The 16267-nt window shown below is 49.4% G+C and overlaps 7 protein-coding genes across 7 annotated transcripts; 4 read left to right on the top strand and 3 right to left on the bottom strand.

Moving 5' to 3' along the window:
- Positions 1 to 579: 579 nt before the first annotated feature.
- On the top strand, positions 580 to 1851 carry N7500_004016 (uncharacterized protein; the record flags this gene model as incomplete). Its single annotated transcript, XM_056675162.1, has 1 exon — positions 580 to 1851. The coding sequence occupies one exon, from the start codon at positions 580 to 582 to the stop codon at positions 1849 to 1851; it is 1272 nt and encodes a 423-aa protein (XP_056535687.1).
- A 431-nt stretch (positions 1852 to 2282) lies between these two features.
- Positions 2283 to 3706, bottom strand: N7500_004015 (ubiquinol--cytochrome-c reductase catalytic subunit CYT1; the record flags this gene model as incomplete). The annotated part of the gene is made up of 5 exons (XM_056675161.1): positions 3555 to 3706; positions 3300 to 3457; positions 3127 to 3189; positions 2660 to 3057; positions 2283 to 2599 (listed from the first exon to the last, which is right to left on the bottom strand). The coding sequence occupies exons 1-5, from the start codon at positions 3621 to 3623 to the stop codon at positions 2283 to 2285; spliced, it is 1005 nt and encodes a 334-aa protein (XP_056535686.1). The 5' UTR covers positions 3624 to 3706.
- A 1122-nt stretch (positions 3707 to 4828) lies between these two features.
- On the top strand, positions 4829 to 7608 carry N7500_004014 (uncharacterized protein; the record flags this gene model as incomplete). Its single annotated transcript, XM_056675160.1, has 4 exons — positions 4829 to 4940; positions 4997 to 5321; positions 5372 to 7285; positions 7338 to 7608. The coding sequence occupies 4 exons, from the start codon at positions 4829 to 4831 to the stop codon at positions 7606 to 7608; spliced, it is 2622 nt and encodes an 873-aa protein (XP_056535685.1).
- An 866-nt stretch (positions 7609 to 8474) lies between these two features.
- On the top strand, positions 8475 to 9505 carry N7500_004013 (putative extracellular SCP domain protein Pry1; the record flags this gene model as incomplete). The annotated part of the gene is made up of 2 exons (XM_056675159.1): positions 8475 to 8774; positions 8831 to 9505. 2 exons carry the CDS (start codon positions 8475 to 8477, stop codon positions 9503 to 9505), a joined length of 975 nt encoding a protein of 324 aa, XP_056535684.1.
- A 298-nt stretch (positions 9506 to 9803) lies between these two features.
- Positions 9804 to 12219, bottom strand: EifCb (translation initiation factor eIF3 core subunit b; the record flags this gene model as incomplete). Its single annotated transcript, XM_056675158.1, has 4 exons — positions 9804 to 10232; positions 10291 to 11824; positions 11896 to 12088; positions 12147 to 12219. 4 exons carry the CDS (start codon positions 12217 to 12219, stop codon positions 9804 to 9806), a joined length of 2229 nt encoding a protein of 742 aa, XP_056535683.1.
- Positions 12220 to 12785: 566 nt separating this feature from the next.
- On the top strand, positions 12786 to 13901 carry N7500_004011 (SWIB/MDM2 domain protein; the record flags this gene model as incomplete). The annotated part of the gene is made up of 5 exons (XM_056675157.1): positions 12786 to 12792; positions 12886 to 13022; positions 13112 to 13552; positions 13610 to 13660; positions 13716 to 13901. 5 exons carry the CDS (start codon positions 12786 to 12788, stop codon positions 13899 to 13901), a joined length of 822 nt encoding a protein of 273 aa, XP_056535682.1.
- Positions 13902 to 14628: 727 nt separating this feature from the next.
- On the bottom strand, positions 14629 to 15330 carry N7500_004010 (uncharacterized protein; the record flags this gene model as incomplete). Its single annotated transcript, XM_056675156.1, is given in 4 exon segments — positions 14629 to 14865; positions 14906 to 14988; positions 15044 to 15170; positions 15184 to 15330. 4 exon segments carry the CDS (start codon positions 15328 to 15330, stop codon positions 14629 to 14631), a joined length of 594 nt encoding a protein of 197 aa, XP_056535681.1.
- Positions 15331 to 16267: the final 937 nt, after the last annotated feature.

The following is a 16267-nucleotide window of genomic DNA, read 5'->3' as shown; positions in this document are numbered from 1 at the left end:
TATATTCGTAGTCCTTGGAAGAACGTAGTGCATTTTCTGTCCCTGAAGTTTATCTAAAAATGTTGAGATTGACTTGGATTCCGAGGAATACAAAAGTGTTCTATTTTTATCTCAGGCTGTTGTCACATATCGAAAATTACAAGTATGCAAAGCACTTTTGCTTCCCCATACACGGAGTAGCCCCATATTACATACTCAGATCAGATCTTATCTGCAACTTCACCTAACTCTCAGGATGATCGTGCGAAGCGCCCAGCACAATTCATTCAACGATAATTTATTCCATATTGTATCAGTGGCCTTAGTATTTTAAACACACCACGTTGTCATGAGCACGGAGTACAAAGGAAAAATTCTCGTTGAGGACATATTGAATCGGGCCAACAGATGTCTAATATACGTTGATGGGCTATGATGCTTCAATTTAGATCCGATCGGCCCGTGTAAGATCCGCGATCCGTAGTCGATTAATAATCGCCATGAGGTCCCGAGGTTTGGTTCGCTGATGGGTACGGCTGAGAAGCCTTCAAAAGGTCGCCTCATGTTCATACGCCTTAGATTGCGTTATAAATCTACAAAATGACACAACCGCCACGAGCCGAAGATGCGCCAGCTTCTCAATGCCGGTTTAGCGCAACCCAGCCGCTAGACCGACTTCGAGGCCTTCTTCCCGCTATCTTTGCTAAGCCTGATGTCAAACTAGAGATCGACCCTATTCCTAGAACGAACGTTGACCGCCGTCGATCATCATGTGTCGCCGCTTCCCTCGATCAAGATGAGACTCTGCCTGAGAAGATTTCCACGCAGCAGGAACACGGGATTGGTGTGTCAGAAACCGTCGCCAGGGATGAGACAGTCCTCTACCTCGCGTACGGGTCAAACTTAGCTTCCAAGACTTTCCGCGGAATGCGCGGCATAAAACCGCTGTCGCAGATTTCTGTGTTAGTCCCCGAACTCCGTCTCACCTTCGATCTACCGGGAGTACCGTATGCAGAGCCCTGTTTCGCAGGCACACAATACAGAGACATCTCTCCTCCAACAGACGACGAGACCGAACTCCAAGACAACGAGACTGAACTTCAAGACGATGAGACGGATTTGTTGGACAGTGAGTATCTGTCAGAGAAGGCTGTGCTCATAACTCGAACACGGCAGGTGGAGGTAGCCTCGACCTGTGATAAGCGTCAATGGCACAAACCTCTAGTCGGAGTTGTTTACGAAGTCACGCTAGCCGACTACGCGAAGATCATCGCCACGGAGGGCGGTGGTCGTGGATATCTTGACCGTGTCATCGATTGTCATCCCTTCCCTCCTTCGTACAACCCCTCCGACCCCGTACCGGATTACCCCAGCACACCAGCTTTCAAGGCACGCACTCTGCTTTCACCAGCTGCGGACAATGCCCGCTTGAAACTGCTATCTCAGAAAGACGATGTCGTGCCGCTACCTAGTGGTCCAAAGCCGTCATGGTGGTATACCGTCTGCTTGCATTTCCGGCCGGATCCTAATTACGCTCAGCCCTCTGCCCGCTACCTTGGGCTGATCAAGACCGGCGCTGCGGAACATGATTTGCCTGTTTCATATCAGGAATATCTCGCACAGATCAAGCCTTATCGTATCACAACTATGCACCAGAAGATTGGGAAGGCGATCTTCCTAGTTCTGTGGGCGCCTTCTTTGATTTTGACCATGTCATTATCCAGGATATGCGCCGGTCCTGATGGTCGTAGTCCACCATGGCTAGTGGCTCTGGCCAATTCCGTTTTCTCGGGTATGTGGACTAGTTATGACTGTTTCTTCGCTCGTATATTTGGGGATGGCGAGCGGGGTTTAGATGATACCCGGGCCTGAAGTTGTCTCTGAGCCACTTGAATTGTTTTATCGCATGCGGACTTTACAACTACAATAAATAGAAATCACTGTACTCCACTCGTCTCATTGGCACATCGCAGAGCATACCATATCCTCTATGATACAGGCATGCACATACAGACATAAGCTGCAATCTAGAGACTCGCATATATGTAATGATCTCATCTGTCATAATCACAAAGGAAATTAAATTCAGATGACTCCTCGAAGCACACAGTTTTCGAAAGGAAATGAAAAAAAGAATATATCTAGGATACAGATACAGGTGTTCGGGGAGCGTTCTAACAAAACACAGACACAGCGACCAATAGATAGACACATAGAAAATGTCGAAGCAGAGAGGCCTCTTTTGAGGCACCTGTCTCAAAACCGGGGATGTGGTATGGGTTCCCCAAGTCGTACCGGCCCCTTCAGCCTCTCACATTTTCCCACTCAAACAAAGGCCTTGCTGCAACATTTAACGGCGAGGGCCGATCGGGGGGGCTGTACACGATCTTTCGGGTCTTGAGAGGGGCCCACTTGTAGCGCTTGACCCAGATGGAGATGGCGAACAGACCGGTCAGGAGGGCAACGGACTTGACACCCATCTTCTTACGCTCATCCATCTCGGGCTCGGCGGACCAGTTGAGGAACTCGACGACATCCTTGGCCATCTGGGAGGTGGTGGCGGGGGTACCATCCTCGTACTCGACAACACCGTCGAAGAGGACACGGCCCATAGCAATACCTATCACAAGAGTCAGAAACGCTAAAAGGAAACACATTTTATGAGGTTGTCGTTACGTACCGGTACCGGGGAAGTAAGGGTTGAAGTTCATGCCCTCGGCGACGGCAGCACCAGCAGGAGGCTCATCGGGGTAACCAGTGAGCAGACTGAAGATGTAGTTGCAACCACCGTGGCGGCCCTTGGTGATCAAGCTGAGATCAGGAGGAAGAGCACCACCGTTGGCGGCACGGGCGGCCTCCTCGTTAGGGTAGGGGGCGGGGATGTAATCGGAGAGCTTGCCGGGGCGCTTCTCGATGTTGCCCTCGTTGTTGGGCTCGGTGTCGTACTCGTGCTCCTCAGCGAAAGCCTTCATTTCGTCGACGGTGTGCATGACGCCAACCATTGAGCGCCATGGGACACGGGTGAGGGAGTGGCAGGAGGCGCAAACTTCGCGGTAGACCTGGAAACCACGGCGGAGGCTTGGGACGGGGTCAGTACAATGTCTGCCGGTGAGAGCAAAAATGTGACTTTGGGGAGAGAGTACTCACGCAGCGTGGTCGAAAGTCTTGTTGAACCGATCGTGGACCCAAGGGTACTGAGTAGCGTGGAGTCTGGATAAAATCACCCGTTAGCTTCCGCCATTGTTCTGTAACCAGATCGCACAATGCTTGGCTGCGCCGAAGCCACAAGCACGGCGATCCTCCTGGGCAATTTCACTCACCCCTCCTCAGCGGGTGTCATGGCGAAGGCCTCCTGGCCATAGAGATGGTAGTACCATGCGGTGGAACCGGCGGCGGCGGCAGTTGCAAGCGCAGCAGTGAGTGTGAGGTAGAAGGGGGAGCTGGCGGCCTCGGCTCCGGCGGAGGTGGAAGAGGCACGCTGTTAAATATTAGCAACGGAGACATTCTGTAATCCAATGCAAGTTCGAGGAGTCGATTGTCCTCTTCCGTGAAGACCAATGGGGGTGAGGGCGTACCGTGGACTTCCCGAGGGACTGGCGGGCGATGGCCCGGTTGGACGCGCGCAAAATCGAACGTCCCAGCATGACGAAGTTTAACCCAAGCAATTGAATTTGATTGGGAGTGGGTGCTGTATCGCCAAAGCGAGAGAGGTGGGTGGAGAGAGGAGGGGGGGATGGTACAGGAGAGAGATGCTAGAGGTTGAGGTCGAAGTCGAAGAAACTTGACATTGATGATTACCCCCTTGCTCTGATTGGCTCCCGGCCACGCTAGAAAACCGACTCTCGGAACACCACAATTCTACTGACTTATAGTGAATTGATCTATATAAAAATCGACTAATTGATTACAGTGATCTAGGATGTTTAATTTGTAACTTCTCGTTTTACTTCTTCTGAAGTATTCTCGTTTTTTTTTCTCCGGTTGTGCGTATCCCGGGATTGACCGAGAAAAAACACCCATCACCGGAACAACATTGAACAATCTAACTATATTCCAATATAGTCAGAAGATCTTCAAATCAGATTGTTAATTATTAGCTATATCACACTAGTCTATATTTCCCCCAGCATTTACTATCGTCCAGATCGGGGTATCTCGGGATCTTCCCAGTGCCTCCATACCTACATAGTTAGGGATCACTACAGCGATATTTAGCTATGTCAGCTTGTATTGCAACTAATGCCATATTAATCAGAATCCTATTGAGACAGGTAGCTTTTAGTGCCCCGTTGCTACAAAAACAAAAAGGTACGATTAGTGAATTTCATTCTAACGTCAAGTCTCAACCTGATGTATATATTTTAGCCGTCAAGTTTGCTCCGAATATCTCCAATTCGACTTCAATTCTTCCTTTTGCTCACCCAGTCACCCTATTTGAGCTTTCTACACCACTAGAAAATAGATATGATCCAACTCTTTCTTTTTCTTTCAATCAAAGAAGACCTGGCTTTGTCTACTCCGTACAAAGGTACTGAATGCATACCAGAGAGCGGTGTACATTTTGCCAACCGGGAGAGGCGGTATTGGACCCTGTCTGTCTGTGCGGGATGATCGTGCAGCATTGGAATGTGGTTCCTGATTTACGGTTGAGAATTAAGTGGTTGTATGCAACCATGCCCGCGTGAGGATTTGACACCAAATACACCCCGAAGACGCTGTGTGTCTACTTGACATCGAGACTGGACCACCCTCCACAACCCCGCGGGACAGTCTGGAGCGTGTCCGGGGCTGCGTCAAACCCCGAGTTTCCTACGAGTACTCTCTCAGATGAAGAGTTCAGCAACACAAGATGCCAGGTGCAAAGAAAGGACCCACGGCTACAGTTCAGCCACGCAGAGATGTGCTGGCCTCGCTGCGCATGGCATCAATGGAAGACATCTCCAGAGCTGCTCTTCCGGCAGGTGCGTAAGATAATATGCGGTGATAAGGAAACACATGCTGACAAGAGGAAAAACAGAGATTGTATCCTCTATTCTCGATTATGTCGGCCCCGTTGATTTGATACGAGCAGCACGGTCCTGCAAGCTCATGCATGAGATGGCGTATGATGACACTCGATGGGTACACAAATTGAAACGAATTGGGTGTTGGGATGAAGCAGATGCTAGAAAGCATGCTGAGCTTGTGTTTGGGACAGTTGCCAACATGGAGGTCGTCGAGCAGCAAGAGGAGGCCGAGCTGGGCGATGGACCAGTCCCCGACATCACCGTTAGCGGCGACCCTTCCAATGACCTAAAAGAGATATCCGATGGATTTGATAAGATTGAATTAGTGAACACAGCGTCGCAGCCCACTATGTCCCAGGATCTTCTGGATGATCCCGCCCTGACAGTGTTGAAACAGGTCAGGTCAATACGGGGGAGGCGCGCCAGGAATACGGCAAGATTCATGCTGCACTGGCGCCGTTTTATGAGGATATCGCGCGATCTGGACCATCTTCTGAAAACTTGGTTTTCACGAAATATAATGATCCCCAGGCCCAGGCCCAGATACTGGCACAATTGCTCATGTTCTCCAAATCTGATACGACGCAAGGATGGGACGAGCGGGTGGATCGTTTAGAGCGTACAATATCGATGTTTGAGACTGCTGCGCTGAAGGAGTTCCGTCAGGGATACGAGACAGAAGACATTGATGGGACTATGCGGAAATATGCACATATTTTATGGACACTCAATGGCGGGCAAGCTGCCGTGGACCTTTTTATCCATCACAATCACCTCATGACTCGGAAATCCGAGCTAGGAACCGTCGCTTCCTGCATCGACGGATCAACCGGCCAGGTCAAAATGGAGCAGACGCAAGCTTTTTTCACACGTCTCAGCGTCGCCTTCAACGACGAAATATCCATCATGAACCGCGCATTTCCCCCGGACTTGGACGTTACATCAAAGTTCATGACAAAAGTTGGCCAAGATGTGTTGTATCCTTTCCTCACGGCGATATTCGATGAACTACATCGTATCAGCATCGAGTCATATCTAAGTGCAATATCGGCGACTTTTGTTCAATGCATGAACCTCTCGGAGGCTCTGCTTCCTATACGAGGCTCCGATGATAAATTTGACGAGTATCTTGATAATGTCGTCGTCAAGATATATGAGCCACATCTCGATTTGTATTTGGCAGAAGAGCTGGATTTTTTTAAGAAAACCTGTGAATCTACAGTGAGTGAGTGGGATCGGCATCTCTCTGAACAGGCGGCCTCGACGGAGTCTTTTTTGATGTCAAATGTTAATCGCCAAGCCGACAAACGAGACTTCCTTACTTCCTTCAAAAAGGTGATCATGATGCCGGTAAACATCCTACCGAGCTTCTCAAGCGCCAAACCAAATGAAGAGCCAAAATTAGATACGGAAACAAGCAGTCCAAATCCGTCACAACCTTCCAAAAGTCCCAATCGATTTTCAACAATACCGTCACCTGCCCCAGTCATCGAGGAAGTCCCGACCACCGAGCTGGCAGCAAAAGCTGCCATCATGAAGTCGAAGATGGAGGGTATCCGCTCATTGTTCAGTATCGAGATCGCACTTGGTCTAGTCCATTCCGCCAAGTCCAGCTTGGAGAGAGCCGCCCAGTTTGTGCGACTTGGCGGTGAATTTGGCCGTGCAGCGAAACAGCAATGCGAAGCAATCTTCGTGACGCTGCTACGTATACTGGGACAACAGCATGTGATCGTTGGATTCGATAAGGCTGTCAGTCATCTATCCAACTACCGACCCCGCGAACAAGGCGAACGTGACCAATCCGGGGTTGAGCCCCTCGTCACATTTTTGGAGCTGGTCAATGTTGGCGATTTGATTCTGCAGATGATGGATGTATTTTACGAGCAGGAGTTGATCGGCTTGAGATTAACTGATAGAAACGATTTTGTGGACCCTGCCAATAAAGAAAAGAAGAAATTCGAACAGATGCTCGACGAACGTGTCGCAGCTGGTCTCAATAAGGGAATCGACGTTCTCATGGAAGAGGTGGACTACATTCTGGCAACACGACAACTAGCCACCGATTTCAATCCCGGCGTTTCCTCAGATCCACACCGACAGACCATGGACGTAGGCGTCAGCGAAGTCGCCGTCGCCGTTGTCGACGTGGTTTCATCGCACACGCAGATGCTAGTCGGGAGCACGGATAAGAGCACACTAGATGTGTTCAATCAAGAAGTCGGGCTCCGCCTATTTACCGCTCTATGTAAACACCTCAAGCGACAGCGTATCAGCGTGGAGGGATCACTTAAGCTGATCAGGTATGTATCTCAAACCCAGCCGTGCAAAATGCTAAGCTGACTTGATTCGTAGCGACATGAATCACTATTTCAAGTATATCCAAACATTACGAAACAACGAGCTGCTTCTCTATTTCACGGCATTCCGTGAGCTCGTGCAGATTTACCTGATCGATCCTGGCCATGCTAAGGAACTGGCGACTGTCATCGCTGACGCGGATCGATTCCATGGGATTTGGCGTGTGGAGGAGGTCTATGAATTTGCTGAGCGCCGGGCTGACTGGTACCTTGTCAAGCGGGACGTGGAACGAGCTATGTATGGAATTGGTTGCACTGTGATGTAAATAGATACCGATACCCCCGGGAATTGCATAGCGAGTTGGCGCATAGGCACCTAAAATGCGGACATGTCTGTCATCACAAACTGTTCTCATAACGAGAGCAGGCTTTTATAAACACACCAATAGCTCCTGAGGAACAAGTGTTGATATTTGCTTTTTCCAGAGACGGTGAATACTGTCCCTCCAGTCATTTTTTTCTTTCTTGTTTTGTTTCAGTTAAGACAAAAGAAAGTGAAATGAGACGAAACTCGATAGTCTACAGCAAAAATAATAGAAAAATAATATCAACTATCAAATGTCAGATATCAAATATCAATTTGATGCAACCCCTGTGCCTAGCCCTAAGTGTCTGACGTCAACACCGGCGGCTACTGGAACATCACCGCAGCGTCTGAAACGGACGTGAAGAAAAAGTCTCTCCGATCTGGTTGCATTTCAAAACATTAGACTTTCGAAATGACTTTGACTTTTGCCTTCATTGCCGGTTCAGGAACTTTCTTCATCTCTCAGGTGTTTGAGTACGTCGATCGACATCTGTGAAGGAGATTGTCAGACCGATTTTCTAGATACCTGCATTGTGCCCGCTTGTGCCCGCTTCTAAGAGAATACAATATACACAATAGATGTCCATGAATGCCTAGGGCAATAGGCAATACACGACTATTACAAGGTTGCATCACCAGGCACTTCTATCCAAGGGACGTCGTCACAACTTCGGGCCGCCGCCTGAACCGGATCGGAGCCTGGCGCTTCCACTATTGATCCAACGAGTATACCAAAAGGCCATCTCACATCATGCAATAGCAAACTACAACTACGAGCACCCGTCTCCGGCTTCAAGTCAACCAGAAGAACTCCAATCTTTCAAAATGGACCAAAACAACCACACGAAAACTACACGATGGCTGGCCATCTTTATACTCCTCACCATGCAACTACTCAGCGTAAATGCCGACGTAGTAACCGTCTGGACCACGGTGAAATTGCCCGCGCCAACACAAACCGCCCCGCTATCACCATCGTACACCTCCCTCGACAAGTTCAAAGACGATATGTTGAAAGTCACGAACGAGTACCGTGCCAATCACGAGGCCAGTCCACTAGAATGGAACGACACCTTGGCTGAGTACTCGCGGGAGTGGGCAGAAGCCTGTATCTGGAAACATTCGGTGTGTATCAATAACCCGAATACCATGAGATGATGATGCTAATATCGCGCGTGCAGAAAAGTAGCTACGGCGAGAACCTCGCATTCGGATACAGTAATGCTTCTGCTGCTGTCATCGCATGGGGAGAGGAACGCGATATGTATAACTTCGTCAAGCCGACAGGCTTCACCGAGGAGACGGGGCATTTCACTCAGTTGGTTTGGAAGTCGACTACTCAAGTCGGATGTGCTGCTGTCAACTGTGGGTATAAGAAGGACGATAAAGCCAAAAGAGATGACGAGATCGAAGTACGAGAGGATATCATTGAAGGGGTGTTAATGGCACCCCGTTTCAGCGGCGATGAAACGGAACGAGACGGCTTGGAAGGGCTGAAGGTTGCGCGAGGCGAGCCGCGAGCTCAAGGGTGGTATGTTGTCTGCGAGTATACACCTCCTGGAAATGTCGTGGGCTTGCATGATTCCTATTTCAGGAAGAATGTTTTGCCAAAGAAGGCGCCCGTTGTTGAGTCATCCTCATCAACGTCTTCTTCCACGACTTCCGAGTCTTCTTCCACGTCTATGCCTCAGCCATCGCCGTCGCCAAATGCCGCGCCATCCACTACCATCGGGAATCGTCGGCCTACGCCTCATCGGCATACAGGATGTGCTATCAAGTTCGAGCTGAATTCGACATTGGGGATGATGCTGGTAGCATTGGGAACGGTGGGCGTTGGAAGGGTGCTTTACGCTTGAGATAGTTTACTTTAAATGATTTAAATAAGAGATACAAAGTTGAACTTTGCTAGGAACTGGTTTCGTAGCCATCTCTCATGCTTATCCACATTGCACATTTGGTCGGGAGGCGTACCGCTCGATCTATTGATTTTTGGAATGTCCCGATCCTCACTGGGCTTGCCCAGGGGACCTAAAAGAAACACAAGGGGACAGAAGGCTGGGTTCAGGCACAAGCGCGAAACGCCAGCAGACAAACAGGGGGAAAAGAGGAACAAAAGGAAACACATTATTTGCGAAAATAGAACAGACAGATTCATCAGCCAATGACCTCCTCGGTCTCCTCGATAATCTCCTCCACAATCTCCTCGACCACGGAGTCGCCCTGGTCTTCGACGACGGGGCGCGCGTCGGCAGCGGCCGGGGGTGTATCTGCGTCCTCGGGAAGGCTGAAAGCCTCCTTCTCTTCGGCCAGGAGCTCCTTCTCCCGACGGAGCCAGGCGAGCCACTCGCTGAGTACACGCTTGCGGGTCTCGACAACGGCGGTGTTGGCGATGTCGACAGCGTACTTGTCTTCCTCGTCGAACTCCTTTGAGTACTCGCGGAGGTTCTTGCGCACTTGCTTCTGCTCCTCCTTGCTGAGAAGAGTGGCAGGGCGTGGGCGCCAAAGGAATTGCTTGAACTTTTCGGTGGGGTTCTCGGAGAGGGTAGTGCCGGAGAAAGTGTGCATGTTCCAGCCGTTCTCCATCTATAATGCAGTCAATATTATGAATCATAATTGAGAATAGAACCTGATTGAGTCTTACCGAGTGAGTCCACACACTGGCACTGCTGACAACATAACGACCGGTAGAGTCCCAGTCAACATCGGTGACACCGTAGTGCTCCACGGTCTTCATCAACTGAAGGTTGGCTGCGAGATCCTTCTCAGCCTCGTTCTTCTCGCCCTCGAAGTCCATATCCCAGAAGTCCATATCGAAGTTGGTCTGGGAGTGGACGGTGGCAACAACAACGAATCGACCCTTAGGCGACCAGTAGATGCCGTTGCTGGTTTTCTTCTCAATAGTGCGCACCAGCTTGAAGTTGCCGGCAGTGTAGCCCTTCTTCTCAGGTGCAAAGAATGAGACAGAAGTCTTAGGGAGGACGGCGGCACCGGTTGGTGCCTCGCCGTTGGCGATAACGACGAATCGGGATCCATTGGGCTCCCAGGCAAAGTTAATCACGGTATCCTTAAGACTGTCAACAACCTCAACAGGCACACCCTTCTCGCGGACGCGGAAGATCTCTAAGTTAGTGGCCAGAGACTTCTTCGACTTAGAGTGACGGTCGACCTTGACGCAGACGTAGGCACCCTGTGATTGCCAGTGCAGCTTGACATCGGAAACGTTGAAGAGGTTGCGGGTTCGGACAATCTCCTTCGAAGGAACGCTCATCATACCGACACGGGCGGGGTTGCTGCCGATTTCTGGAGTCCAGAAGCAGAGCAGTTGCTCGTACTGCTTGACACCCTCGCGAGCGACGGTAGCAGGTGACCACTCGAAGTCCATAGCACCCTCAATCTTCACGGAAGTGCGACCAAGAAGATTCATGTTGGGAAGTTCATAGATAGAGAGAGATTGGCCCTGGAGCATGCGAGCAACGTACTTCTCATCCGCGGACCACTTGAAGGCAGGCCATTGCACCTTCTTCTTAGGTGCAACATCGCCCTCGATATCGGTAGGGGCAGCCAAATCGTGCGACACAAACGAACGGAGAGGCTTGCCAGTCTCGATATCCCAGACAATGATGTTCTTACCGTCCTCCTCGTAGGTCAAAAGTGGCTGGCCTTCCTCGACCTGGATGGGCCGTGCTGACCATGTTGTCAAGTAGCCCTCAAGCGGAGAGAACTCGATCAACTGCACGAAGGGGTGAGGGAACTGCTTTTGCTTGGAGAAGGACTCACCGCCCCAAAGCTGGACACCCTGGGGGTGAACGGAGGCAAGGAATGTACCCTTGGGGGACCATTGAACGAAAAGTTGTGTCCAGTGAGCGCGATCCACGATGTTCTCCGGTGGGTTTGTCTTGTTGTTCCAGAATACGCCAACCTTGTCGCCACGGTAAAGGGCGAATTGATCACGGGCGCTGCTATCTCCCATCCACGAGCGCAGGTGCTCCTTCTGCTTGAAAGGTTCCGGGGTGGGTGCCTTGTATTCTTCATCCACCCGACCTTCACGACCATAACGTTCAATATCCATCAACTTGTTGACAGCCATAATGTGCTTTTTATCAAGAGGGACGCCGTGCAACTGCTTGACAGCAGCAACTGCCATTTCGGGGGTTTGATATTCCACAAAGGCGAACCTACATGGCCCAGCGAAAGTTAGAGATCTTCCATGATTCTTCCATGCCTCATTGGATATCCAAATACGCACCCTTCGGTCATCTTCTTGTCGTTAACGGGCATGAAAACCGCATCTTCGGAGGTGCTGCCGACAGAGTTGAGTTTTCTCAATAAGAACTTGACGAGTTTTTGCCGGCTATCTTCGGGCACAACGGGAAGGCCGTCGATGACGATAAATGTGTCCAGTCCCTCCTCGACCTTTACTTCATATTGCTCCTTGAGATCTGTGGATTAATATGTTAGAGAGAGGGGCACACAGACCACGAGAAATCTTGGACTTACCGGAGAAATCAATCTCCTCCTCTTCTTCCTCATGGAGATCCTGCTCGGACAGGGTATCGAAACTGGGCGCCATGATGGATATACCGAAGGCGTCTAGAGGCTTCGGAGCAAAGATAGATCGGTGCAATCCACTGATAGATTTTCGGGCAGAAACAAATCGCGGCGGCCAAGCGGGTTCTTTGTGTGGACTGACTCAGCACTGAGTCAGCACATGTTTAGGTATCTTTGCCTCAGGCTCAAAGTGCCACGTGACCGGGATGCATCTGATTAGTCACGATTTCCCCAGCTTCAGGTCGGGCCCGTCAATCATCAAGACGTTTCTAGAGGCTCTGAGTTTGGACACACATTTCTTTCAGACTGCATACCAAGCTATTTGCCTGATAATATCTTCGGTTATCATCTCATTTATAGTACTCCGGTCTCTGCACTTATTTCGCCTGACATTTCTGCTTCCAATGCCCCGCCGGTCTTAAGCGCCAGTGCGACTTGAGTATAGCCCACCTGACAACTACGAGCTCTCTTTCGACCACCAAACTTCTCTACGAACCCCGCAATATCCTCAATTGCGAACTGCGAATCTCAACTCAGCTCGTCCATCTGAACATAAGCAGTCAATCTCCGTGATATACTAGCAACAAGATGTCGTGTAAGCTACCTCGGTGCTGCCCCGGTGCCAACTGCCGCTTCCCCAAAAAGGGTCCCGAAAAGCCTCATAACTAATCGGCATCTTGCGCAATAGTAACCGCTGACGTGCGCGACAAATATATCGACATAATTGACGACATTCTGGCCAAAAGCGATCTCACCACCATCTCCGAGAAGCGGATTCGCAAAGGTCTTCAGGATGTCGTCGGCTATGATCTCACTCCGATGAAGGTCAGTCAAGTTCCGACTATCCAAGGCGCAAAATCAACTTGGAGCTATACAGGATGACTGGCGAATGACTGTGACTGACATTCGCATAGTCTACGATCAAGCAGCTGATTATGGAACGATTCGATCGTTATGTCGGTGTTGGCGGATCGCCCGATGAAGAAGCCCCAAGCAATGGTCAGCGCGATGGTGATACAGCTTCAGCTGCGGTACCGTCCCCGCCTCCATCCTCGTCTCCTGTGAAGCGCCAGGCCTCCAGCGATGCCACTTCCGAGCCCGCGAGCGCATCGCCGCCTGCCAAGAAACAAAAGCCCGATACCGATACTGATGCTGATGCGGCGTTTGCGGCTAAACTGCAAGCCGAAGAGAATTCGCGCGCGCGACCTACCCGTGGGGGCAACACTCGGCGTGCAGCTCCCGTGAAGAAGAAGAGCAAAGCCAAGACCTCGAAAAGGGTCAAGGCAGAAGATGATTCAGATATTGACTCGGGCGAAGAACCAAAAAAGGAGGTCAACAGAAATACTGGGTTCCACGTATGCCTTGCTATATTATCCTTCCCAAGCCTCTTGTCATTTTTAACACGGTCACAGAAACCCATGAACCTTTCCGAACCTTTGTCCGCACTTCTGGGAGAAGTTACAGTGAGCACTCTCCCGACTCATGGTCCCTAGGCCTTCTCTGCTAACCTTCACATAGCTCTCGCGACCACAGACAGTTAAAAAGGTTTGGCAATACATTCGTGAGAATGAGCTTCAGGACCCCAGTGATCGCCGCCAAATCCTCTGCGACGACGCTATGCGTGGTGTCTTCAAGCAAGATCGAGTCCACATGTTTACCATGACTAAAATTCTCAATCAGAATTTGTACAATCCTGATGAGTAGTTCGGGGCTGACAGGTTGGCTTCGATTATTATGGAAGAGCAGGCTCCAAACCAAGACCTGTTTCTTAACGATTCTCCTTGGTCTTTCACGGTTCTTTTTTTGCGATGCATGGGGATTCTGGCGTGAATTTTTGAGCAACTTCCATTCCCCATTTTTTTGTTTCTTTTGAATTTGACTAGCCTGTGCTCTCCAGCAGGAGGTATAGTCCTCCATACGTGATTTTACAAATCGAATATGAGGAGATATAAAATCAACGCCGAAAATGGCTCCTCTCTGCAGCTAGAACCTGTTCCGTGTCTATTCGTCTAGACAATTCAAGCGCTTATAAGATGTCTCGTGTCCTTCTTGGTCTCCCCCACTCATCTGCTTCTCTTCTCGTCCCCCAACTCCCTAAATTGAACGACCGACTATTGAATTTTAATCTTCGACTCAGTTCCCTCATGACGCCCGCGACTGTACTCTCTTATTACCCTGGCGGTGCTATTCTCTGTGAAGAAACGCGAGTCAGACTGGAATACTTCTGCAATGTTGGATGGCCTCTTCCAAATTTTAAGCTATAGACCCATGCAAGGTATTGCAATTATCAAACGTTATTAGCGGAAGTGAGCATTTTTTAATCTATGATTGATTTATGGTTAGAGAATAAAATATAGCGATAGGTATTGCATCTAATTAAAGGAGGATTTCGCTGAATATTTCTTTCCTACGATTATTGTGGAGGAAAAGGTCACCGTTTTGACGCTGCTTCCGGTGACAACTCTTCGCTCATAGTCTCCACATACATATCAAAGAGATATTTGTTCATCACTTGTATATTCCCATTGTTCAACTGGGATTCAGCCGCTGTCATCCGTGTGGAGTTGGCCCCTCGCGGTATCCCACATATATACTGCGTCTTTGTAAAGCTGGACCTGCTCGTTGTGCCTTTGAAGATAGTCTTCCGTAAACTCGAATGGACAGCATGCTAAAAGCCCTCAATCTTTCCAGTCGTGAGAAAGCCGTACTAGGCAGTTTCTTAATGGAACCATAGAGCCATTTGATAAGAGCTGCCAGGATGTGAAGGGTTCCCACAGTCGATCACTTGGATCTGACTAGACAATCAGAATACGAGCATCTTGGGAGATGGAATTTGGAGAACATACGAAACTTCAACGTAACTACTTCGGACGCCGTGGTTAGTAACGGCGCCCCAGCATTTGGACAAGGGATTTTCACTATAACCTCATTGCCGTCATTCATTGTGAGAAAGAAAGCCTTGTTGAAGTTTCCCTCGAGATTTCACACACTCTGTTCCAGGGCCAAAGAGAGAGGCGACTTGGGAGCAAATATTGTTGATATTGAATTTCACGTAACGCTTCTTGAGTTGGTGCTCCTCATTGATCAGCCATCGGCCGGAGGTATACCTGAACAGGCCATCCTGGACGCACATGTGGACTACTTCAATTCTTCAGTTCTCCTGAGTATAGAGCACAGCAGTAAAAGGAAATGGAGGCAGACTAGTATTTTGTATCACCGATCCTCTCCTATGTACTGTCGTCCAGAATATGCCGCTCAAATTCATGAACGACTTGATGGGGCGATGCAATGAACGAGAAAGCGGCGACTTCCACATGATTCATCGAAACATACGAATTCTCCACGTATGGTTCTATCTGCTATGACGCGAGTAAATGACGCCCTGGGAGTTAATCTAGAGATCGTTAGTGGATGAGGACTCATCGACGTGTATTTGATACTCGGTCTGATTACTCACAAGCCAAGGAGTAAATATGCAGCACGAAATGTCGGGATCTTAGGGTGGTACGTGTTGGAAAGACGCAGGATAAAGGAAATGCTCGCTGGACGAAGTGCTCAAGGTGAAAAGGGCAAGAACTGTACTACAAGTTCAAGGGGATGGAAAAGAAAGGTGCGATTTTTATGCCTGGACCAACCTTGCCCTTGTCATGGTCTTGGATTGGCCTAGCTAACTGTATACAGATTGGAATGTACCCATCTGACTGGTGGTAAGGGGGCTTGCCCAACTGAAAACTTCCAAATGATATTTGTGCTTCGAGGTCAAGTGCACTATCAGACGTCATGGATATCGACGTGCTATCTGCGCAACTTCTGTCTAAGTGGTGCTCCTTGGTTTGTCGAGCCTAATATGGGCTATATTTAGATATATTGTAGCCAATGGCCATTCTGTTACCAGCCAAAAAAAGTCTCTTATTCCAAGGCTCCTAGCTCATCGTGTTTTGACCTTATACACCAGTGCTAACAAGCCGATGAATCTGCCCAATAACAATATGTATGCTTACCAGCATCTTGTGCAAGGGAGTTGGCAAACACCAATCTTTTTTTTTTATAGACGGTCCAGGATCAATAAA

Source organism: Penicillium coprophilum (assembly GCF_028826855.1).
Source record: "Penicillium coprophilum strain IBT 35676 chromosome Unknown utg000002l_segment0_segment1, whole genome shotgun sequence".
Lineage (NCBI taxonomy): Eukaryota > Fungi > Ascomycota > Eurotiomycetes > Eurotiales > Aspergillaceae > Penicillium > Penicillium coprophilum.
This window is presented reverse-complemented; position numbering and strand designations above follow the sequence as displayed.